The sequence below is a fragment of the Haliotis rubra genome, unplaced genomic scaffold (genome assembly GCF_003918875.1).
Source record: "Haliotis rubra isolate DU_JTF1 unplaced genomic scaffold, ASM391887v1 Scf115, whole genome shotgun sequence".
NCBI classification, from domain to species: Eukaryota; Metazoa; Mollusca; class Gastropoda; order Lepetellida; family Haliotidae; genus Haliotis; species Haliotis rubra.
The window spans coordinates 1459817-1485914 of NW_025765059.1; the positions used below are offsets into that span (position 1 = coordinate 1459817).

At 38.6% G+C, this 26098-nt stretch overlaps 1 protein-coding gene across 1 annotated transcript in view; it reads left to right on the forward strand.

Moving 5' to 3' along the window:
- LOC124254528 (U3 small nucleolar RNA-associated protein 15 homolog) overlaps positions 1-26098 on the forward strand; it is a 125642-nt gene that overhangs the window by 23521 nt on the left and 76023 nt on the right. The window contains 3 exon segments of the mRNA XM_046688346.1: positions 3091-3214; positions 12138-12192; positions 12791-12916. Coding sequence (XP_046544302.1) covers positions 3091-3214; positions 12138-12192; positions 12791-12916 — 305 coding nt within the window.

Sequence of the window (26098 nt, forward strand, 5' to 3'; positions counted from 1 at the left end):
CAGTTGAATTGAGGGAACACGGAGTTGGGCGGACATCACAGTTGAGTTGAGGGAATACAGTTGGTGAGTTGGGTGGACATCACAGTTGAGGGAACACAGATGGTGAGTTGGGTGGACATCACAGTTGAGTTGAGGGAACACAGTTGGTGAGTTGCATGGACATCACAGGTGAGCGAACACAGTCGGAGTTTGGTGGACATCACAGGTGAGTTGAGGGAACACAGTTGGTGAGCTTGGTGGACATCACATTTGAGGGAACACAGTTGGTGAGTTGGGTGGACATCACAGGTGAGTTGAGGGAACAGATGGTGAGTTGGGTGGACATCACAGTTGAGTTGAGGGAACACAGTCAGTGAGTTGGGTGGACATCACAGGTGAGTTGAGGGAACAAAGTTGGTGAATTGGGCGACATCATCACATTTTGAGGGAACACAGTTGGTGAGTTGGGTGGACATCACAGTTGAATTGAGGGAACACAGTTGGTGAGTTGGGTGGATATCACAGTTGAGTTGAGGGAACACAGTTGGTGAGTTGGGTGGACATCACAGTTGAGTTGAGGGAACACAGTTGGTGAGTTGGGTGGACATCACAGTTGAGTTGAGGGAACACAGTTGGTGAGTTGGGCTGGACATCACAGTTGAATTGAGGGAACACAGTTGGTGAGTTGGGCGGATATCACATTTGAGTTGAGGGAATACAGTTGGTGAGTTGCATGGACACATCACAGGTGAGTTGAGGGAACACAGTTGGTGAGTTGGGCGGGATCACAGTTGAGTTGAGGGAACACAGTTGGTGAGTTGGGCAGATATCACAGTTGAGTTGAGGGAACACAGTTGGTGAGTTGGGTGGACATCACAGTTGAGTTGAGGGAACACAGTTGGTGAGTTGGGCGGATATCATAATTGAGTTGAGGGAACACAGTTGGTGAGTTGGGTGATTATAACGGTTGAAGATGTATTTTGAGTTTAGGTGACATGTGATGTCCAGGTATATGTAAGGAAGTTTGTACAATTGTGACTGTATCATAGGCATGTTTATTGAGTAAGTAATGAAAAAGTAGGTCTTATCTAAAACCAGGGAGAGTTCCGTTATATCAAAATGACATTGTTACCTGTGATTATTCACTGTATAGTTATGTTTATGGTTGATGTTTCTAGTATTGTATATGTAGTTTATGCAGTATTGTATATGTAGTTTATGCAGTATTGTATATGTTGTTTATGCAGTATTGTATATGTAGTTTATGCAGTATTGTATATAGAGCTGGTTATCGTTACATTTTGTCAGATCGATAATCGCTAGTGTCAGATCGATAATCGATCGATTATATATAATTGTTTGGACGGTTATTTCATAGTCAAATACCTACATTAGCGAACTAACTTCCGGGATGTTGTCAGCACGTGCCAATTGTTAACGCTGAGCAAGTTACTTACATTTGCAGCGTCTTTGGATCATCAAGTATCCTATCGTCTTACGTTTCCGAATGTTATGTGTTTTCGATCGGCCATTACAATTCCCGTTTATAGCGTGAAAATGCGAGAAAATCCATGAGAAGCATCCCAAATGACAACAAGGCAATCCCCGCTATCGTTCTGACATCGATATGCTACGAATCAAGTTTCCATGCGTAGGCAACAGTATTAAAACCCACAAAAGATTAATTTTAACTCGGGTATCCTTAATGCAATATCTACCTCATAATTAAATGCACAAAATCCTAAATCTTTACTCCAAAGATGCCATTAATGTTTCGTCTGCTCAGTTGACACCCCACCTTACAAGATCACGCTACTAGTCATGTGACCTCGCTGGTAGATTTATTTTCATGGCATGCCATTTTAAAAAAACCTTTTTGTTTATATTGAAGGGTGAACAAAGACATTTCCTTAAGGTTGAACACAAAATTTAATTTGTGAAGTATTATAATTTAGCGCAGTATCGAAAGTTCAAGAGAATTCATGAAACTGAAAATAGCTCTATTTTACCCGCCTTGCGTAAAGTCAAGTGTTTGTATGCAAATGCAACTCAAGGAATTCCCTCTTTCAGCCAATTAGAAAGTAGCTAACCTGTAATACCTGGATCGTATTGTGACGTTTTGTTGCATGATTGGACGAATGAGTTTGCACAGTTTTGCTCATGAATATTGATTAATTTCTATAAATCACTTTACAACTCGTAGTATTTTAATGACGAATTAGGATACCCCAATCTAAATATATCTAGCATTGCCATTGGCTGACAGGGGAGGCATGCGCACTTGTGTAGTACACAGCTTCCGTTTAAGAGGTAAACAAGCAATAGACGACCAGGGTGTTTGGTATAAGAAAACATGACAAGGTAGAATAAAACGTTTTAATGTATGTGAATCCAAATAATGATTATTTCCGATTATCGATCTGCAGTTTATTTGTAATCGACAATCGTTTATTTTGACTTAGATAGAACGATTAACCGACCCTACGATTAATCGCTCCAGCACTAATTGTATATGTTGTTTATGCAGTATTGTATATGTTGTTTATGCAGTATTGTATCAGTGTTGATCAGTGGATTATCTGGTCCAGACTTGTTTATTTACAGACTGCCACCATATACCTGGAATACTGCTGAGTATGGCTTTAACAACCAACCAAATCCAGTATTGTATAAGTTGTTTAGGCCAGACCAGTTTTATTTCTTGTTTTACACAGTTTTGTTCTCAGAAAACCTAATGGCAGGAGGGAATAAAAATAAAAATAAAATCACCAGTCAAAGTAATATTCCTTCTAAATGCTAAAAGTATTTTACTTTTGGCAATTTTTGAAGTGTATTTGGGGCAAAATACAATCTAAAAATATTTTTCTTGTAAGTTTACATTTTTGGCTAATAAAACCATTAGGATTTTAGTTTTTGAACAGGGAATTGTTTGTTTTTTAGTTATTCTTGAAAAAATACGACCAGCAAGAAATAGAATTGGTCTGGCCTTATGCAGTATTGTTTATGTTGTTTATGCAGTATTGTATATGTTGTTTATGCAGTACTATATCAGTATTGTATTTCCAGTATTGTATTTCCAGTATTGTATATGCTGCTACATTGTTATTTCAGCCCAGTGAATGTGACCAGGTTTCTGCAGGATCGGGTGAGAGTCATGTCTGGCTCCAATGACCGCTCAGTCCGAGTCTGGGATGTCCCAAGCGAGAAGCCTGTGATGATTTATGATGAGCATGAGGTATGTACTCACAAGCACATGTTTGTGTGATGTGTGTGAAGCTGCATGTTTGTGTGATGTGTGTGAAGCTGCATGTTTGTGTGATGTGTGTGAAGCTGCATGTTTGTGTGATGTGTGTGAAGCTGCATGTTTGTGTGATGTGTGAAGCTGATGCTGTGTGTGAAGGCCATGTTTGTGTGATGTGTGAAGCTGTGTTTGTGTGATGTGTGTGAAGCTGCATATGTTTGTGCTGATGTGTGTGAAGCTGCATGCATGTTTGTGTGATGAAGTGTGTGAAGGCGTGATGCTGCATTGTGTGTTGTGATGTGTGATGCTGCATGTTTGTGTGATGTGTGTGAAGCTGCATGTTTGTGTGATGTGTGTGAAGCTGCATGTTTGTGTGATGTGTGTGAAGCTGCATGTTTTAGCATGTGTGATGTGTTTGATGCTGCATGCTGCATGTTTGTGATGTGTGTTGCATGTTTGTGTGATGTGTGTGAAGCTGCATGTTTGTGTGATGTGTGTGAAGCTGCATGTTTGTGTGATGTGTGTGAAGCTGCATGTTTGTGTGATGTGTGTGAAGCTGCATGTTTGTGTGATGTGTGTGAAGCTGTATGTTTGTGTGATGTGTGTGAAGCTGCATGTTTGTGTGATGTGTGTGTAGCTGCATGTTTGTGTGATGTGTGACTGAAAGAAGTGTCACGGTGTGTGGTGGACACTTTCTGTGTGTGACAAAAAGCGGTCTGACGCAATTTGAAACACATTTGCACACACATGTTCACACACAAACATGCAGTCACTCACATACACACACATTTAAATGGCTAAGGTACACCATTAGTTAAAACAAGGATGTCAGTTTTTACTTTTACATGAATGGCAGCGAGACTTAGATGAAGTGACGCATTGATATGCACAAAATTTGCAAAGTGTGTCAAATAAACACTATATTTGAACAACAGTGCACAGTTTGCTAGGAAGCAGTCCCTTGAATTTGGATGAAACAAAGCCTTTCACATGTCATATGTATTAGAATATATGGTGGCATCAAGACCAGGCTTGATAAATACGGAATTGTAAATATTTGTAATAAATATGAAACAATTCACACTGTCTCCACACTGTCTAACTTAGATTGATCCATATGAGCACCGTATATTATAGTGAGCAGACATGTTATCACTATTGATGTTTCGGAGTTGATTATCTAGAATTCTCCTGTGTTGATGAAGAAGACAGATATGAGGGTTTGGAGATTGCAGACCCTCTGAAATGGACATTCTAAGCAGGAAAGGGAAGTCAAAGAATTTGTAAGAAAGAAATGAGGGAATATTTTTCATGCGTGGGCCTTAAACAGTGTCAATTGCTTCTGTTGACTGTGATGGGGATGAAATTGGAGATTTAGTTTGACAATTTCTTCCGTGAGATCCCAGATTCCCTTTCACAATGTGACATGATAAATTCTAACACAGCAAAATTTTGGCATGTTTTTTTGTGATGGGTTCCGCTTTCCCCTCATTCTGTTACAGTCAGCTGATGCTCAGTATTCTAAACATTTCACAGTATCATAGAGGCTAGAGATGGGGAAATGTTGTTTCACCCCTTAACAACATCTACAACATGGACCTGTCATGATGGTGTATGGGCACAGACAAATGATATGGCTGGAAGACACTGAAGTGTACAAGCCAAGTGGCGGGGAGGGCGAAATGTACCAGATCACATTTCAATATTCACCTGTCTCCTTGCAGGAGGATTAACCATTACCTCCACAGACCATTGTTCCAGGTGAAACCTATCTGGGAATGTTGACTTAATGACATGCAAACATCAAACTTGACATGACAAGTGGCTTTTTGTACAGGTCGCTTGAATTCAGTTTTGTCACATTGATTGTAAGATATGATGAAGGATAGTTTCCCCGGACTTTAACTTGCTGGTTTCAAGAATCTTAGGGGATTTTATTCAGGGAAATTTGGACAGGAAATCGGATTAAGTGAATATTTACTGGTAATTTGGAACTTACAGGAATAGTGTCATCTGTTGCTGTAGCACAGTTATGACTGAATGTGTTAGAACATACAGACTGGATGGTTTCAGAGAATGGCACTTCTGGAATCTGATAGGGGAGTGCAGGCGATGTGCACCTCACTACTTTTTCAGTTTTGTTTTTGTAAAATGAAACCTTAGCTCTGTGACAACAGAACTTCGGATGTTATTTGCACACATCTTTTCCTGATTCCTAGATCCACGATGGAAAAGACTGCCTCTGTGGTGTAGTGGTTAGAGCGTCCGCCTGGAGAGCGGATGGTCGCGGGTTCGATCCCTGACCGCGTCATACCAAAAGACGTTAAAATATGGTACTTGTTGGTCCCTGCCTGGCTCTCGGCATTAATGGGTACGAAAAGGACTGGTCGGCTCGGAGTCAGTATAATGTGTCTGAGTGGGGTATTCATGCTTCACTGCGGCATGGTATCTCAGTGGGCTAGCACTATAAAACCAGCTTCAGTCTGGGCTAGTACAAGCAGCCGCACATACACATACACACGCATGCACGTCGTCATATGATCGAAATATTCTCAAGCACAACGTAAAACCCAATTTCACGTCACCTCACGATGGAAAAAATATTTAGTTGATTATTGGGGATTAATCATTATAGAAACACTGTTCAAGAAATGTTTCTGCTTTCATCTCTTGAGTCAAAACTGATTCCTGTAATATTATTGTTTCCCTATGCTATATTAAAGAACCAGTGTTTCTTAATGGCATTGCAAGATGCAATGTGTTGTGCCCTTTTCTGGGATCCCCTTCCTCACATTAGTTGAATACCGCTAAAAGCAATACAAAACCCAACTCATTTTTAGAATAAACGCTTTTAGAATAGGAAAGAAGGCTGGCTGTGGGGTCCTTTAAGTTTTCTCCAAGCGTATTTGAATCTGAGGACCACATTAACTCTTTAACTTTTAACATTCGGACAGAGATAAGAAAATGTTTAATTTCCAACACTCATTGTAGTCTTTGGTGGTCTAGGATATGTTGTATGTATCTCACATTCTGGCCTCTTATGAGTATATTTTGTTATTTGTATGTTTCTTTCTTTAATGATATGGTTTAAACATCTGAAAGGGCTTATATGTCTGCGGAAGTGCTGATTTGGCAATGAGCTATAATTTCTGTCACTCACTGTTGGAATATCATAGTTGCTATATAAAAATAATCTGAACTACTATAAATGTGTGATTGACTCCAGTATATTTCTCCAAAACAAATCGTTGGATATTTTGTCTTTGATTATCTTATTTCTTTTTACAAATGCCAATTTGAACAGAAATTTACTCATTCATTTGAAACATTTGTTCATTACTGCATTCATAACCTGGTTAATGCCAGACTTACTGCATGTCTGTTTCTCATAGACTTATGTAAAAAAATGTATCTGTTTTACTTTGTTTTACTTTGTAGTCGTTATATTAAATGATCACACTTGAAACAACATGGAGCCCATGTAAATATTTCCTACATGAAATACGATCACTAATTTCATTAATGTGGGATTGACAAGGGTTGTAGATTTCCCCACCCATCAGCTTTGATCCCCCTCCGGTGATGCAAGCCCCCTGGGGTCGGGGAATGTTGGTGTTAACCAGGTTTGATCTGGAGACCTCGAGGTCAGATCCATGGCCCAGGGGATGATTAACAACATCTACTGCACAATTCTCAGAATTTCTGGCGTACTTGTAGAATTTGTCCAAATTCTCTAATGAAACCCGATATAACTTTCGATTCGTTTCCCATCTTATGTGGTTCATTTACACCGCCATACCATTGTGATGCCCGTCCTCCCTGGGAAATATTCTTCTTCTCCACCAATATAACTTTGGTAGTTTATGAAGGTAACATATCTATCCCATGATATTGTGATAGCGTGCTAACATATTCCCAACAAAGCCAGGCTTGGCAAACTCTGCATATCTCGTCAGATGGTTCCTTATTGACATAGATACTCTCAGCATAAACTCCTTACATTCAAATCCCCCTGTGGTTCATACAACTGAAATTCGCCAATTGGGAAAGCATTTCGCTAGACCTTTTTCCCTTTTAATTGCGACTTTAATTGGCAAAATTGATCAGTGAAAAAATGTGAGGGTTTTTCTCCTGAAAGATTATAGAAAGAAGTGTGGCAGACTCTCTGATGACAGAGCAGAACACTAGTCTAAAATTGTAGGTCCTTGGCAAATTAATTTGAAAAGGAAATATTTTTTGCACATTTTGTCTGCCTATTGCTCATGTGTGAAATTAATCTGGAAAATAGTTTCCCTTGTTACATACGGATTCCGGCTCCGACTCAAAACATTAATCGCAGAATGAAAATAGTTGCATATCTTGGAAGAAACGATATGCTTGTGCATTGCAGGAGGAATCAACGCTGAATGTAAATATCGGTTTTTGATAGCTGTTGTGTACAAGTTTGTGAATTTGATCGATCGTGTCTAGAGTAGTTTACATACCTACTGTGGGGTTGCCATGTCTTGCAACATGTGTCGAGCAGATTAATAGTCTTTTTATTATCAAATTTGCCATAAGAAATAGAACACTTTTGATGATGATTGCCAAATAATTGATGTTGATTTCCCCGGAAGTTGTATATTTCATGGACGTAGGTTTTTATTTCAACTAGTTTTTCCCCCCACATGTTTGATGATATTTTCATATTTGTAAGTGCTGGCCCCAACTTCTGACTTACATCAAACTGTAATTGTAGACCTAATATGATTTATTGATTAACAATTAAAATGTTTATTTATGTAAAATATGTTTGTGTCACCACTTCTTTTACTTGAGAGGAATTTGTCAAAAAAAACAAAAACAATTCTGGGTTTTTAACTTGTTTAAATTCTCTTTAAATTCAGAAGAATAAACAATCCTTGTTTTTGCATGTTTTCGGACTTATTTTTTGACTGGATTTGGATTTATTGAAATTAAATGTTTGTATTACTTTTTCTAATTGATAAGCATATAAATGAAATTAGTAAGTTTGGAACGGGTTTGTAAGTTGTAACCAGAACCCCTGGGGATGAAGTGATTCATCTACAAAGTGGTAATTTTAATTGGTAAATGGCTTCCCCATCCCTGATGTGGTATTGAGAGCATTCAGTTAATTTGCTTCTCTTTCAAGCAATAGCCATTCCTGATTTCTCTCGAATTTATCTCTGTCCCACATGTCCAATAAAGCCAGCCCCCCTGCTCCCTGAAAAATAAGCTTAGTGACATTTTAATGTGCAATGATGAAGAGATGCAACAAGCTTCATGTGGGTAGCACATGACAGGTCATGACCCCAAGGTCGGTGCTTGACCCAAAACACTCGACCTCCTCATTGACCTCTGAACCCAGCTGCATTGACCAACCAGAGATTGTTGTATGTTGATTGACAGATTGACGAGAAATTGACTTGCCCCTTGCAGTCAGGGTGTGTGTGAATGACAGGTGACATGGGGAAAGGTTATTAGCCAGTGTTGTAAATGATACTGATTGTCAGGTGATATTAACAAGCTATAACACTCAGCTGATGAGAGAGATGGCCACTTAGAAACATCCCTGGCTACATGTGTCATTTGATGCTCTGCTGCAGAGACTGTCACTGGTTATCTGTGTAACTGAAGACAAGGTGGATGGACATTAGGATGGTGTGTCCTGTGTACTGGGATGCACTGATATCTGTATACACGAAATGGACAAATAAACATAATGTCTTTAGTCATGCTACTTGAGTAAATGTGACTGACATTTTATTCTATTTCAGGTCAAACACAATCAATAAAGCAATTGATCTTGAAGTGAATTTCTTTCAGCACAAAACGTAACTTGTTTCTTAATTTAAGTATAACTCTACTTGCACATTTCTGCCAAAAATTAGGCAAGGCTTGTTTGTAAAACGTGAAAATACACTGTTAAGATCAGGTAATTTTATATGTAGTTTATAGAATATTGTCACTGTTTCTGTATGGAATGTTTGCACAATAAATATTTGATTGATTGATTGATATGGTCCGTATTATATGTAATAATATTATTCTTTATCATCCCAAATAGTTCATTTATGAGACTCTCTCTAAATATCATGAAATATGGAAAACAGTCAGATATCTGTTGTTATCCATATGGTTGGGTTTTATAATACTTTAAAAGGCAATCTATTTATTAGAACAGTGAAAGAAATTCAAGCCACATTATGACTCTTCACTGAGAAAACATATTGTAGATATTAATTCAAGAAGTGTCCTAGCTGTAGAAATTATTGATTATTAAAAGGCTGCCACAATATAGTTTACCAGAAGGTCTTAAATATCAAATTGATCAAACAGTGTTGAAAATAACTTTTAAATAATTAACAATTTTATGTATAAAATTAATATTTTTCAGAAAAATGCATAGCACATAATTATTACAGAAATGTATTTAGGTAATTAGTACACAAAACATATGTTTTTAGCAGAGTTAAATACTTGTTCATACCTAATCCAACCAAACACATTTTCACTAATGGTACTAAAAGATTTTTAAAATATTTATTTATGATTTTGCTAAGTTCAAAGAAGAATAAATTAATGCATTCTTACATTGTTTAAGAGAAACATGATTAATGCCCAGCCTACCAATGTTAACTGGGCAATATTTCTCCGTAAACATTTAAAACACTTTGATGGTTTGGTAATGAGATCTTTTCCTGAAGCAACTGATTCCAGATGTCTGTAGATTGACAGGAATCAATGGAAGATGCCAGATGAGGAAATCGTTTGGAATTCCTTCACTGTTGCAATCTGTGGAATGGTGAAAAGGAATGTTATGATTATCATAACAATTATTGTGTTATGAAAGACACATAGTCATTCATAAGTGGGAAACATGAGAAACCAAACAATTTATTTTTATCTTTATTTTCAACATTATTAATCACATTATATATTTATATTTTATTGGAAATTTGTTATTTTTTAAAAATATTTTGTGTTTATCAACTCAAATGTAAAATTTGACAAAAGGTATTACATGAGTTTATTAATTGTCTATTTTCAACAAAGAAACCCATTTCTGCATACATTTCAATGCTGAGGGTTGTACGTTTGGAAAATTAGTTTTCACAAAAAATGCTATGAAAGAAAGCCTTGTGCCTGAATGGTTTTATCTTTCATCACTGGTCAGGGAGTACAGGTGCATCATCTTTGGGGCGAACGTTTGTTTGTTTTCACACCTTGTTAATCTATTGTCCAGCATTATAGCGTCCTCGACCTGATTGAAGGGTTGAGAGTTACCTGTGTTGTGATCTCGGTTCACTGTGATGTATTGAGGTTGGGACGGTAAAGATCAGCAACAGTACCCAGCTCGGGGTTATCATTGTTTCCACAGAGAACCAACTTACTTTTTCATGTGTTTTGTAAACTCACAAAGGATGGGCAAAAAAGCAGGAAGTTTGAAATAGAAAACAATGGTGTGATTGGACTGTATTGTTTGATGGTAATCGTCAGTGTGATGCAGACAGACTGCAGGAAATCCCCAGGCCTATCTGTGGGAGTGAGATGAGCATTGTCAGCAACACTACCAATGATATCCGGGGTGAAAATCTAACTGACAGACATATACACCTTCATTAGCATGCAAATCTATATTAGTAATATCAGGTTTCCATGGAGATATAGTTTTGACCAGGCGAATGGTGATTGAGATACGTTGTTTGTTTGATGGGCTGAGAGTTGATGAGCATGTTTGGTTAAAAAACCATTTTTTGAGAGAAATCTCAGTTGTTTTTCAAATGAGGTATCCTTCAAGATGTATAACAGCAAACATTTTGAAAAATATACTTTTGACAAAGTTGGCAGTTAGAAATGTTCTGAGACTCCCCAGCATTTCACAGATGGGCTTCCAGGATGGAATGGTCCCGGGGGTCGCTCGCGTACTGCTTGTCAGGGGAGACTTGGGCAATGTATTTATAAACTAATTTAATCTTTAAAATACTGAAAAAATAATTTTGCTTCAGGATTTATAAAGAAAAAAAAATGTTTCCAGGACATGAGGGTAAAAGAAAATGAGAGTGGTGAAAATAAACTGAAAGTCCTTTCAGAATGTTCTGTTGTCAAGTATTGTCTAAAACAGAAACTAATATCAAACATCAATCACTACACCTAGTGGATAGTTTCCTGTGTTTGTTATTGACAGAATGTGTACATGTACAGCAAGGTTTGTTCAGAAGAATTTCATGACTACATGTTGTGTTTTACACAGTTACAATACAATTACGATAGTTATGATACCACCCTATTGGATGGTCTCTGTCTGTTGTAAATATTGTGTCAGTGTCCCCAGAATTGCTGTTCACAGGAGGTAGGGATCTGTTTTTTGCCATCTCCTCCAGATTTCTCATACTTTTAAAGACAAGGAAAGTTATAAACATATTTCTCATTTTCACTTAAAACATGGTTTTTAGGTTTTCAGTACATATGAGAAGTTTTGGTTAGTTATGTCTTGACTTGGGATGAGTTCTGTGATGTGAAGAGTTTAATGTAAGGAGGGGATAAAGAAATAAATGCTGTCTGTTCCACTGCTTACAGACGGAAAGAGGAACTAGAAGCTTGGGCTCTCTTGTACAGTCTATTGGAGTTACTATCACTTTGGTGCTGAACTGCAGTAAAGAATAATGCTCTTAACTTTTTGAAAATATATATTTTTTAGAATTTTTTTTAAAAGAAAAATATGCTTTCAACCCTGTTCTACAATTGCTTATCCATTTTTTTTTTCACTTCTGAAAAAACAATCAAAATCTTTTTAATTATGAAACAAGATTCACCTAGTCAACCATAAAATATGCCTCCACAATGATGTCGTTCTCTTCTATAGCCTGTCATGTTTTTTGTTATCACACACTGACTGCCTGGTGTCATTCTTCAGGACTACGTGAGGTGCGGCGTATCCAGCATGGCCAGTACAGATATCATCCTCACAGGTGAGACACAATGTCGGAATCATGGCTAGGTAGCAGAGGAGTTATCTCCCTTTATTGCCAAACTTGGTCTTGTTAAATGTTCAGGAAGTTACATTTAACCCTGTGAACCCACAGGCTCTGAACGATGAAAATAAGTTGATAAATATCATTGTATTCTTATCAGGGAGGACTGTGGATGTTTTAAAAGAATGTTTAATGGATAAATAGACAATCACATTGCAGGAATACCTGTATCTGCCAACTACTTTTGTTTCTCATGGTGTGAATGTCCAAGACTATTTTTGTTATGTGTGTAAAAGTATTCATTACTTATGAGACCTCTTTAACAGAAATAGTACCAGTAGGTAATATGAAATTGTGTGGAAAACAGTTCAGAATATATACAGGAAAAATCAGGGAAACACATTAGGACAAATAAAACAAGTTAGAGTCAAATTCCTTCGGAAAAGAAATATATTATATCTGTAGTCAGTATCTGCCATAGCTACTTTTTATGTCAAGTGTTCTGTCAGAGCCATGAATATGTGTTTAACAAAAATAATGATTTTCTCTTCCCACGTGAGTAGATCCTGGTACTAACAGTTCGGGTTTTGTGTAGGTTCTTATGATCACACTGTTCGGATGTTTGACACTCGGGTGAAGGGCAGCGCCATGATGGTCGACCATGGGTACCCGGTAGAGAGTCTCGTCATGTTCCCCCATGGCAGCATCTTCATGTCAGCAGGTGGGTTGTGAAAACTTCATGTGGTTGTCGGGAAGCAGAAATGAGGATTGGATGGATGCGTATGGCTGGTTGCTTGTGTTATTGTGTCTGAAAAACCCCCAACTCACTCATTATGAATGATATAAAATAATAAACAAAACAGATAGTTTACAGATACTTTTTTTGCCATGATGTCACTGAAAAGAGTGGGAATTTTCGCTTGTTTTTTGATAGAATGGAATATTCCTGGTTTTGAGATATTCAGGATGTGCTATCTCATGATTTAAGAACATCCAAAACAGAACAGTGGTAACAAACAAGACACAGCAGTTCTTTTCCTTCAAACCTGTATGGACATTATGCTATGTTTATGAGGTGAGAAATATGTCCTGCCCAACCCTACTGAGTGGCAGTCAGCTGATAGGTCCACCTAGATGGATCATCTCTTGTGTGTAATCACTGAATTCACTCACCAATCACACCTGGAATTCAGAACTGAACAAGGATGAGAATCTAGACAATCAGAGTCTCCATCACCACGGCTGAATGGAGTGCTTTCACAAAGGAGATGCAGATTGCCTTATTCTAAGTTTCATTTAGCAGTGGTGTTGAATGAAAAAGAGTTTATATATCGACCATGAAAGTGCACCATACATTTAATGAGTATAAGTCAGGTTTTTTAGAGCCACAAATTTGGTTAGATTGCTGTAAAGATAAGGGTGATGGGTCATACCAATTTGGTTCATGCACAGACATAATATCGTGGAAACATTTTTTGTATTTAAAAAACAATTGAATTGAAAAATATCCAGAATGGTGATAAGACTTGCATCCATGTTTCCTACCCCAATTTCTGTTCTCAGTCCACTGTCTGGACCTAAGTCTCTTCTGTCAAGTTGCCTCCCAAGTTACACTAACATGTATAACTCAAAGCGTTCCATCTAAGAGCTTACCGATGTATGTCTGGGTTGGAATTGTTTGTCAGGGCCTAGATTTTCGAAGCTATCTTAACGCTAAGATAGTCGTAAGTGCCATACTTTAACATTAACTTACGACTATCTTAGCGCTAAGAGAGCTTCGAAAATCTAGGCCCAGGATTCCATTCTTGCCATAAGAGGCCACTAACCTGATTAGGTGGTCAGACTAAAAGACTTGATTGATGCATCATCCAACCGGATGCTCATGCTATCAATCACTGGAATGTCTGGTCCAGACCCATTTATTTATGGACCACTGTCATAAAGCTTTAATATTCCTGAGTACCGCTGTAAACAAGAAAGAAACACACAAAAACATCTATAGGCTGACTTTAGTGACCAAAATGCTGTTGTGGCATTAAATCCCAACTTACTCTCTCAGAATGGTTCCCCAACAACTATTTCAGTGATATGAAACACTCTAGTGGTGAAAAACTTCCACCATACTTTTTACCCGCCTCCGGGAATGTTAAAAAGTGTTTAAATTCTGTGTTTAAGTTTGTTAACGCAAACAATTGAGAATATTGACATTTGAAACCTCTCTGGTATGGGTAATGAACTGCAGTGGGACTGATCGCTTGTGTAATATGGATAACAGGACATGTATTGATGCGTGGATGTATGCCACAATTTGCTCAGGCACAGTTGGCGATATTACAACCTCACACACTGATTTGTCTAACAGAAAGTTCCTTCATTGAAAATACATTTTTCCCAAAAACTCATAATACTCCTCTCAGATTAAACTTGGGAGCTTAATAGGGAGTGATTAAACTTTTTCCTACCATTTGACTTTGTAAGTTTACTTCATGAGGAAGCTTTGGCAAAGTCATCTGTTATAGATGAAAACTTTACAAAATTGTTTTTAACACGCACGTGTGCCGAAGCGTTGGTTTTGATTGTGTCACCAATGAGTTTAACACATTGGGCAGGGTCGGAGAGAGCACACCTCTTCCAACTTGAATGATTGTTGCAGAAAAAGTTGGCGAAGATTATCAATATATGACTATGACAAATGATGTGAAAATGAGACAGCCATATTGCGCTGTATGTAAATATTAATGTGCTAATGTGTCTTATGCAGCAAAACAGACAGATTAACCATGAGAAGAAGCGATGAAAGTGTTTTTTGATGATTTCCCTTGCACATAACATCAAAAAAGACATTTTAATTGGCCAGCTCCTGCCAGTAATGAAAACAAATAAACGAAGTTTGATTGCCGATCAGCCAGGTTATGAAAGTTGTCGATTTGAGAAGTTGTTTTTGAATTGGATTTCTTCTTTATTGTGTCAGAAAGCTAGAAAGCCTTGGGGAATTGGCGGTATGATTTAACATAACTGTGAGAGTGTGTTGATGATGTATTAACAGCCCTTAATGATAGTAGCAGGTAGTAGGATCGGGGCTGGAATAAACCTGTGATGCTCATCTGTATGCAGGGTAAGTGTTCATGGATGCACATATACTGACATATTGGCCAGGAGGCATCTTGATGGAACTGAAACATTCAGGGACTGGGAGAACTGAAACATTCAGGGACTGGAAGAACTGAAACATTCAGGGAGAACTGAAACATTCAGGGACTGGGAGAACTGAAACATTCAGGGAGAACTGAAACATTCAGGGACTGGGAGAACTGAAACATTCAGGGACTGGGAGAACTGAAACATTCAGGGAGAACTGAAACATTCAGGGAGAACTGAAACATTCAGGGACTGGGAGAACTGAAACATTCAGGGACTGGGAGAACTGAAACATTCAGGGAGAACTGAAACATTCAGGGACTGGGAGAACTGAAACATTCAGGGACTGGGAGAACTGAAACATTCAGGGAGAACTGAAACATTCAGGGAGAACTGAAACATTCAGGGAGAACTGAAACATTCAGGGTCTGGGAGAACTGAAACATTCAGGGAGAACTGAAACATTCAGGGTCTGGGAGAACTGAAACATTCAGGGACTGGGAGAACTGAAACATTCAGGGAGAACTGAAACATTCAGGGACTGGGAGAACTGAAACATTCAGGGAGAACTGAAACATTCAGGGTCTGGGAGAACTGAAACATTCAGGGACTGGGAGAACTGAAACATTCAGGGACTGGGAGAACTGAAACATTCAGGGAGAACTGAAACATTCAGGGACTGGGAGAACTGAAACATTCAGGGAGAACTGAAACATTCAGGGTCTGGGAGAACTGAAACATTCAGGGACTGGGAGAACTGAAACATTCAGGGACTGGAAGAACTGAAACATTCAGGGAGAACTGAAACATTCAGGGACTGGGAGAACTGAAACATTCAGGGAGAACTGAAACATTCAGGGAGAACTGAAACATTCAGGGACTGGGAGAACTGAAACATTCAGGGACTGGGAGAACTGAAACATTCAGGGACTGGGAGAACTGAAACATTCAGGGAGAACTGAAACATTCAGGGATAACTGAAACATTCAGGGACTGGGAACACTGAAACAATCAGGGACTGGGAGAACTGAAACATTCAGGGAGAACTGAAACATTCAGGGAGAACTGAAACATTCAGGGACTGGGAGAACTGAAACATTCAGGGACTGGGAGAACTGAAACATTCAGGGACTGGGAGAACTGAAACATTCAGGGAGAACTGAAACATTCAGGGAGAACTGAAACATTCAGGGACTGGGAGAACTGAAACATTCAGGGACTGGGAGAACTGAGAACTGAAACATTCAGGGACTGGGAGAACTGAAACATTCAGGGACTGGGAGAACTGAAACATTCAGGGACTGGGAGAACTGAAACATTCAGGGAGAACTGAAACATTCAGGGACTGGGAGAACTGAAACATTCAGGGACTGGGAGAACTGAAACATTCAGGGACTGGGAGAACTGAAACATTCAGGGAGAACTTCAGGGACTGAGAGAACTGAAACATTCAGGGACTGGGAGAACTGAAACATTCAGGGAAACATTCAGGGACTGGGAGAACTGAAACATTCAGGGACTGGGAGAGAAACATGGAAACAGAAACATTCAGGGACTGGGAGAACTGAAACATTCAGGGACTGGGAGAACTGAAACATTCAGGAGAGAACTGAAACATTCAGGAGAACTGAGAACATTCAGGGACTGGGAGAACTGAAACATTCAGGGACTGGGAGAACTGAAACATTCAGGGAGAACAGAAACATTCATGGACTGGGAGAACTGAAACATTTCCATAAAATTAATAAATATTTAAAAAAGATAATATACTGGGTGGAGAGATAATTTTACCTGAACTGACATGAATATGATCTACACATGGCAAAATTGTGATTGATTGTGTGTGTCAGTATGTGTTTGAACTGTGTCGAATGTGTGTGTGTGTGTGTGTGTGTGTGTGTGTGTGTGCTGGGGTGGTTGCTTCCGCAGGTGTTATAATGTGCAAGAAATACATTCATTCTTACGTGATTCCTGATGGGGAGGTGGGGTTGCACAGATGGCCTAGTTGGCCAGAACTTGGAGGTGGGGTTGCACAGATGGCCTAGTTGGCCAGAATGGGGAGGTGGGGTTGCACAGATGGCCTAGTTGGCCAGAATTTGTGCAGTTGTATCCCTCTGACATGTTTCGAACCAGGGATGATGGGTTTGAACCCAGTCTTGCCCTGATTATGTTTCCAGGTTTGTCTGCACCATGTCCATGCTGGTGTGTTTCACAACGGTTGTGAACGTCTACGCGCCCTACATCATTTCAGACATTTCCCTCACAGGAAGCTGATACGCAGGGATATGACTGAAATACTATTCAGAGCGGCGCTAAAACCAACCCTCTCCACAATTCTAGGACAGGATCCTGGTGTCTACTCCTTGTTTAAAGGCATTTACAGGTCCCACTGGTCAGTGAATATTAGGGATTTGTTGAAGGAAATGTTTGGTTGCTGTCGTTATGATGAAGAGGATGTGGATGGTCCAGTTGTCTAAGATGCAGCAGTTTGCTGTAGGGAGTTATCCCCCCTGGGCATGCACTGACCTTGCAGTCATGGGTTTGAAGCCCAGATCGGCCCTGATCATTGTCAGCAACAACCCCATGCAGTGGTTTCAGTAGTTGATATCTGTATCGCATCCCTTACCCCACAGCTGGGATATAACTGAAACATTGTACATAGCTAAGTAAAACTCACTCACTCTGTCACTGGCATGGTGTAATTGTGTTACTATACTAAAATAGTATATTACTTTCTGACAATATGCTTCCTGTGTGTTTTCAACCCTTGTTGTACCTCATACTTGTTGTTACTAGTGTCCATCAAATTGGGGATTGGGTGGTACAGGTCCTTGACCTTGCTCATTGCACGACTTTGTGCCCAATGGATTCACTGCTTTCAGTCACTGGTTTCCTTTTCCTAATCATATGCAAATGGCTGTGATACAGGACCTGCTACACCGTGTTTGTGTGGTGGTAGCCCAGTGGTTAAAGCGTTCACTCGTCACGCCTGAAGACCCGGTTTGATTCCACACATGGGTACAATGTGTGAAGCTCATTTCTGGTGTCCCCAGCCGTGATATTGCTGGAATATTGCTAAAAAAGGCTTAAAACCCAACTCCCACTCACTCACTACACCATGTTTGTAAGACAGGCCAGAGAAAAGACCCCTCGGGTTTGTGGATGAACTATTGTACTAGACTTCCTTATGGTCTCAACGTTAATTGAGCATCCTAAGGGTTTAGTTAATTCTGTGCAACTACCATAGTGCTGTGGCCACTTAGAGTAATACATGGGGAGTGATTCCTCAAACAATGAAACTAGGCCTTTACAGATAATTTGTGTAACAGTTATATACTCTGTTGTGTGTTTTTAAATACATACAACATAATGACTGTCATGTAACTTGTTGGGTTGAATATGGGGTAAGAATAAAGATTACTTACAGATAGGTCGTGAAGTCACTTAGCATGTGTTTGAGTGGGGAGCTTTATACGGTGAATACGGTATTATTTTACCTAGGAACCAGGGAATAAAGACTTAACTTGCTCATTATTAAGTACTTCTCTTGTCATAGGTTTCATACACCATCCTTGTTGCTGTAATGAAATGTTGTAATGGCGTTAAAGATAACAAGGTTGGGTGTATTTGTAACATTTATTTAATGTAACAGCAAGCTTTGCAATTATAAACACATTCTTGTGGTGTTTGAGGTGTTTTTGTAAATTATTGAAAAAAATATGTACATCATTTAACAAGTCCTCACATGGGAATCTTTAAACATAGAAACTGTGTATCATAAGTCATGCAGTATTTTACCCCAACAGAGTGTTAATCTTCCAAATGTTCTCACTGTTTTGTTATGAGATCATTAGTAAAGTATGTATTCACCATTAAGCTTCGCTCAAAAATAAAATAGCTATGCCAGCATTCTCACCTGCATACCGTTTCCCTAAAACAATTTTATTTTGGCAATTTTGTAGCAGTGAGGAGGAAGACTATGAGTATCCCATATGTGGTATTGGGTGGCCCTGGTAAGACAATAGTACCATGTAGACACAGACTTTATGGTAGCCATCAGTGTTTGCCAACAACAAATAGAAATAAACAGACTTGAAGGTAAACACACATGATAGAGTGTTGGATAAGTTATAGTGAGTGCTGATACTGCTCCAGATAAAACTGATGAAAGTGATACTCTGCCAGGGCTATCTGGAAATAATCTGCCTCTTCTAAATGTCTGTTGCCATTACACAAAGAATGCCATATGATATTTCTACATTAACTCTTCTCTGAGATGTACTATGATGAATGCTATTTGACCTCTGGGAACAGGAGGGGGGGTGGAGAGGAGGGAGTGTCTAGATGGGGATTACAACTAGGGGAAATATTTTTATGTTATCTGTATTGTAGATTCAATTATGTAGATTGCTGCTTAAGTACTGACAGGGAAGGAGGAACATGGGAAGAGGGACGATGTACTTCATTTTGGAATCAGGGACAGTTTCAGAAAGAATTTTTAGATTGACAAAAAGAGGGGTGGGCAAGGTATTTTACTTCTGTGTTTTGTGCAAGGACAGTGTAACATAGGAGGTCTTTCGTGAAACATTACTTGTGAAAGTACTGGAAAGGATAAGGTGTGATCTCATTGAAGGAGGCATTGTTTAGGCCAAGATCTTTCACTGAGGGTGACATTCTATGCTGAAGACTTCTGGTGTCCCCTGCCGTGATATTGCTGGTAGTTGCTTAAAGCGGCGTAAAACAAGACTCGCTCACTCAGTCACTCACTATGCTGAAGTCTTGCCATCATGGTTGCTGGATGAGATGATGGGGTTTAATCTCTACGGCAAGGAGGGGGGGTTGACATAATGGAGTTTATTCTCTGAGGCATGGGTGTTGGTGGAAAAATTGAGTTTATTCTCTGAGGCATGTATGTTGGTTAAAAAATGGAGTTTTTTCTCTGAGGCATGTATGTTGGTGGAGGGGCGGTGGGGTAGCCTAATGGTTAAAGCGTTGTCTCGTCACGCCGAAGACCCGGGTTCGAATCCCCACATGGGCACAATGTGTGAAGCCCATTTCTGGTGTCCCCCGCCGTGATGTTGCTGGAATATTGCTAAAAGCGGCGTAAAACCAAACTCAGTCAGTCAGTCAGTCAGTATGTTGGTGGAAAAATGGAGTTTAATCTCTTAGGCATGTATGTTGGTGGAGAAATGGAGTTTAATCTCTTAGGCAAGATAAGATAAGATAAGATAAGATATTTATTGCATAGCATAGCATTCCATGAAGAAACAGTGGCAATATTCTATAAGCTACAAATATTTACACAGTAGGTACAAGAAATATAGATACATTTCACACATAAATGATGTACATTATAACAATTTTTAGAAATCATGTGGTATAATGACATGGAAATAATATATGAGGAGACTATGGTAAGATATAGAATTCATGTAAAGTTGTAAAGATGGTGACATATTTTGGAAATTAATTCAGGACTTCTGTTCGTTAAAATTATTAGGAATTGTTCTTTTTTTGAGAGTGTAGTAAATTCTTGAAGGTGGTTGACATAATGGAGATTGTCAGTGATGGATATGACAATGGAAGCAGTTATAGATGTTGGTGGATTGGTAAAGACCAACCAACAACGGGAAACAGTTGAAGTTAAGGTTAGATAGAAGATTGTATGATTAGATTTAAGTGAGCAGAATGAAGAAGTATATGACAGGACAATATATCCCTTTGATATGACTGAAAGGGGTGTTATTTTTAAAAATAAAAATTATACTTTTGCCTTAGACACAAAAAAGGTTAACTTGTACCTGGCATGTAGGATGTCATGAAACATGCATTGTTTGGCTCTTACATAAAATATTGTTTGTCTGGAATCAGTGACCAAAACAGCACACATGAGTGTGGAAGTGTAGAGAAAGCTGACATGTGGATGAGGTGACAGAGTATGTGGGAGAATGGGGGATCCCTACGGGCCACAGAGACATCCACAACATGAAAGACCTTGTGTTGTAGATGCTGCTGAGATAATGCTTGACCAGGAGTCCATTGAATAGGGTATATCAAACACATGTGCTGTAGACTACATAGGTTATTGGGTCTAACTTGCCACGTCACATCTGGACATTGTCCCCAAATACAAGGGTCCCGTTACTCAAAGCGATCATAGCACTACGACTGTCATAAGTCTATGTTAAAGTATGGGAGTTACGATCACCTTAACACTACGACTGTCATAAGTCTATGTTAAAGTATGGGAGTTACGATCACCTTAGCACTACAACTGTCATAAGTCTATGTTAAAGTATGGGAGTTACGATCACCTTAGCACTACAACTGTCATAAGCCTGTGTTAAAGTATGGGAGTTACGATCACCTTAGCACTACAACTGTCATAAGTCTATGTTAAAGTACGGGAGTTACGATCATCTTAGCACTACAACTGTCATAAGTCTGTTAAAGTATGGGAGTTACGATCACCTTAGCACTACAACTGTCATAAGTCTGTTAAAAGTATGGGAGTTACGATCACCTTAGCACTACAACTGTCATAAGTCTGTGTTAAAGTATGGGAGTTACGATCACCTTAGCACTACAACTGTCATAAGTCTGTTTACGATCAAAGTATGGGAGTTACGATCACCTTAGCACTACAACTGTCATAAGTCTGTGTTAAAGTATGGGAGTTACGATCACCTTAGCACTACAACTGTCATAAGTCTATGTTAAAGTCATGGGAGTTAAAGTACGATCACCTTAGCACTACAACTGTCATAAGTCTATGTTAAAGTATGGGAGTTACGATCACCTTAGCACTACAACTGTCATAAGTCTATGTTAAAGTATGGGAGTTACGATCACCTTAGCACTACAACTGTCATAAGTCTATGTGAAAGTATGGGAGTTACGATCACCTTAGCACTACAACTGTCATAAGTCTGTTAAAGTATGGGAGTTACAACTGTCATAAGTCTGTTAAAGTATGGTAGTTACGATCACCTTAGCACTACAACTGTCATAAGTCTGTGAAAAGTATGGGAGTTACGATCACCTTAGCACTACAATCACTTTGTGAAATGATGCCCAGGTCCCTAGAACCTCATGTTTGTCGTGAGAGGCATCTGGAAGTAAACATTGGTTGTCTGGTTGGTTGTGAGGATTGTAATGTGGAGAGATCTGAGGGCCATGACTAGGTTGATATTCCTGACACTCCTACTGTGAGCCGCCAGTTTGCCAGAGAGGATCGCCTAATGCAGCAGGCGATGACAAGTTATATAAATATGCTTTCCATCATCCTGCAGAGTTCTCTGGGAACAAAGTTTTGTTGAGAAAGCAATTCAATAATGTTAGGTTTTGTTTGATATAAGAACCTTGTTTTTGTAAGCCCCATGAAGATCAACAGTTGTCCAGATTTGATTTAATAGAGCTCCATGAAGATCAACAGTTGTCCAGATTTGAAGAAGTTATCTTTCCTTGGCCACCATGATTGCCAGAGTGGTTTCATGTAGGTTTTTGCTAACTGCTAAAAGAAGAAAGAGTGAACAAAGTGACAGCAGCAGTCGGTTCACCTCCTCCCCCTCGCCATCTGAAAGGAAGGATAACTGCTGTGTATTGCAGAAACTTGTGATAGTGGGTTTGAATCCCGGTTTGTCTGATCATATTTCTGTCTGTCAGAACCATATCTGTACCTGTGGGTTTCACCACAGTGGTCAACACCTGAGACTAGAGTCACCTAAACTGACATGCTGTGTGCAGCTGTGGCATTAAACCCAACTCACCAACTCAGAGAGAGGTATCTGTAATCCTCAACATCCTTAAACTTGATACTAATCACAAGACTTGAAAATATAGTAAACATGTCAATCTCAGCTGCGGTGTATGGCTTGGGGTGTGAAGCAGATATTGCTGTGACAGTTACACAACTACCACAATGAGATATGGAAAAATACATGATCTGTCTCTACAAAGTCTTCTACTGCTTGCACTGTGATGAATGCTTCCTGACCCCAGGGGGGGGAGGAGGAGGTTGAGGGGGAGAGTGACATGGAATGTTGGAAGACAGACAATATAGATTATAGCACCAGATGTATCTGGAGAAATATGCATTCTTATCAATCTATTGCAATTGACGCTTCCTGAGGTGAAATATACAGGATCACATTTCAGGTTTGTTTCCGTATGGTATGCCTCATAAATTGGATTATCCCTGTTACTGCCTGGCTTGTTATGATCAGTTGTCTGCTGTAAATACATCCTTCTCCCACCATTGGACAGTTTCAGTAGTTATTTATGCGGGCACAATCTTAATGGAGCGGAGATCGTCCGATAAGTTCAAGCAATGTAAAATCAATTAGTTCCCAGACCAACGACATCCACTCAGATCTGATAAATCATAAAGCCAAGGCAGCGATGAAAGGAAGTTTTTGGCTTTTCAAATCTTAAAAATGTCAAGAGAAAAATTCCTCAATTTTACCATCCTTGAGACATGTCAATTGTGATGTAGAAGGAAAAAGTATAAATGACAAGGAAAGATACTACTTGGAGACTGTTTCTCCAGTTGCTAGGCTTCCAGAAATGTTGCCATGGTTTCTCCAATAGGTTTCTTTATATCCCTTGTTTGACAGAGTGTCATGGATACAATAATCTTGGGGAGAATAATGAATTTACCAGTTCATGAAATAACAACACAACATCTGAAAGCAATATTCAGAGTGAGCATTTGAGATATGTATTGGCAGTTCTTAGGTTTATCTAATTTCCAGCAAGATTTGTTTTTTCTGTGTCTATGCAAATACTGTTTAAAACAAGATTGCTTTGTTTGAAGAAATTGTGGAGGATATATTTGTTCAAATTTGTTCATTGAAATTTTGAATTAAAGATTTTCTTTTCCTTTTTTCTGATGTTTTGGTTTAAGGTTGAAATATTATTCAAATTGATTCTTATGATATTATCATGATTGTTTCTCAGTTAGAGTTTTTCTATATTTTTGAAATTAACATTATATTTGTCAGAGCATGAAAGAGAATATTTCCATTTTTGATATTTTTTCATTTGTTCTTTTTAAATAAAGTCCATTCTTTGCTTTTCAATCCTTAAGATTTGAATATTAGGCAAAAATATACTCAAACTCTAGATGTTCAATTATTTTTTAATTTACTGTCGTAGTTAATTTTCTATGTACATAGATATTCACAAATTATGAGCCTTGTTTGAGGTGACTATGCTTTTCCCAGATAAATCTAGAGCTGGAGATAGGTATCAATGCCAGTAGCAGTATGTCAGCTGTCACTCCCGTGTATTGAAGGCCCCTCCCACCTGTCAAATTCATAATCATACAAATAAAGTTATCATTATCAAAATCTCACTGGACGATTCAAGCAGAATAGTAAAGTTAATCCCAATTTAAGTCAAGACAATGATCTTCTGGATTCTGTTCTTTTCAAATATCTCATCAATTATTCCTTGTGAAGGAGGAAGTTCTTGGTAAATAATGGGCACTGTTTCATGCTTGTAGTGTTTTATCATTGTGTTTTTGTATGTGAGGAATTTAGAACTTGCCTGAATTTAAATATTGATAAATATATTGTGAAGGTGGCATGTGAAGGGGTGATGGTGGACAATGATCCCAGCGTCTCCCGTCCTCTTCTCATCAATACCATTTCTTGGCGTGGACGGACATAGAAAGTATGAAGTTTCCTATATTTTGAGTTAAATCATTGCACTAATGTGAATTTGACTGTTCTTTTAACTGACTTTTCTATGTAAAACAAGATTTTAGGAACATTGAAATATTGAAAACAGAAAATTCTGAAAGGTGGAGTTGGCAAGGACGTTTACTTCATCCTCAATTATTCCTCTTGTAATCAAGGAAATACATGTAATAAGAAAAAATGTTACTGACGAATTGGACTAAAACAATAAAATATTCCTCAGCATTAGCTCTTTCCAACAATTCCTTTGGTTAATGAATCTGATGATCAGACTCATATTGTTTGAAGGACGTATAAGGTCAGGATGTAGCTTGCTGAAAAACTGGTGGCCAAAAGTATAAACTGCTGAGACTTAGTAGTAAGAAAACCAAAGATGTTTTATTGATAAAGTGTAATTATTATTGATGTGTCATCTAATTCTATCTGCCTTTGGAAAACATAAATGTCACTCAAACGTAAATGGGGAAAAAAGTCAGACGAACAAATTAATATTTTGGTATGGCCCTATGAAACGTGTGTTTGTGTGAGAATTGAGATGCTTATATATTATAAATTTCACCCTTATTTGAAGTTTGACATTCTTGATTTATGATTGTCACAAGATCTTGATGTATGATTTTATTTTCATTTTGAATTAAAAGCAAACAACTTTGATGTTTAAAATGTTATGATTCAAATAACCCTGACCTTCGCTTTGAAAATGAAAGTGCCTATCAGCAAAACTTGAGATTGCTACAAGAAAATGTGAAGTTATGGGCGAACTTTGCTACCTGAAATGTAGTGGAAAATGCTTCTCTTTTATGAAAGTAATGAGATAGAGTTTTATGATGTCTTCTGATAGCATGTGTTTGTTCCATCGTGGGGTCTAGATTGCGCATATTCAGTGTATACTAAGTAGAAAGGCTATTTTATATTTACAAGGGACTAAAGGGTGATATTATTCATTTGCCATGCTTCCTCTCATCAATGTGTTTCACAGCCCATAAGATGTGGCCCATTGAGAAAAAGCATGATTATCGGACATAAAGCTTGGGCGAAAAAGTGTAGGGGATGAAATAGGCTTC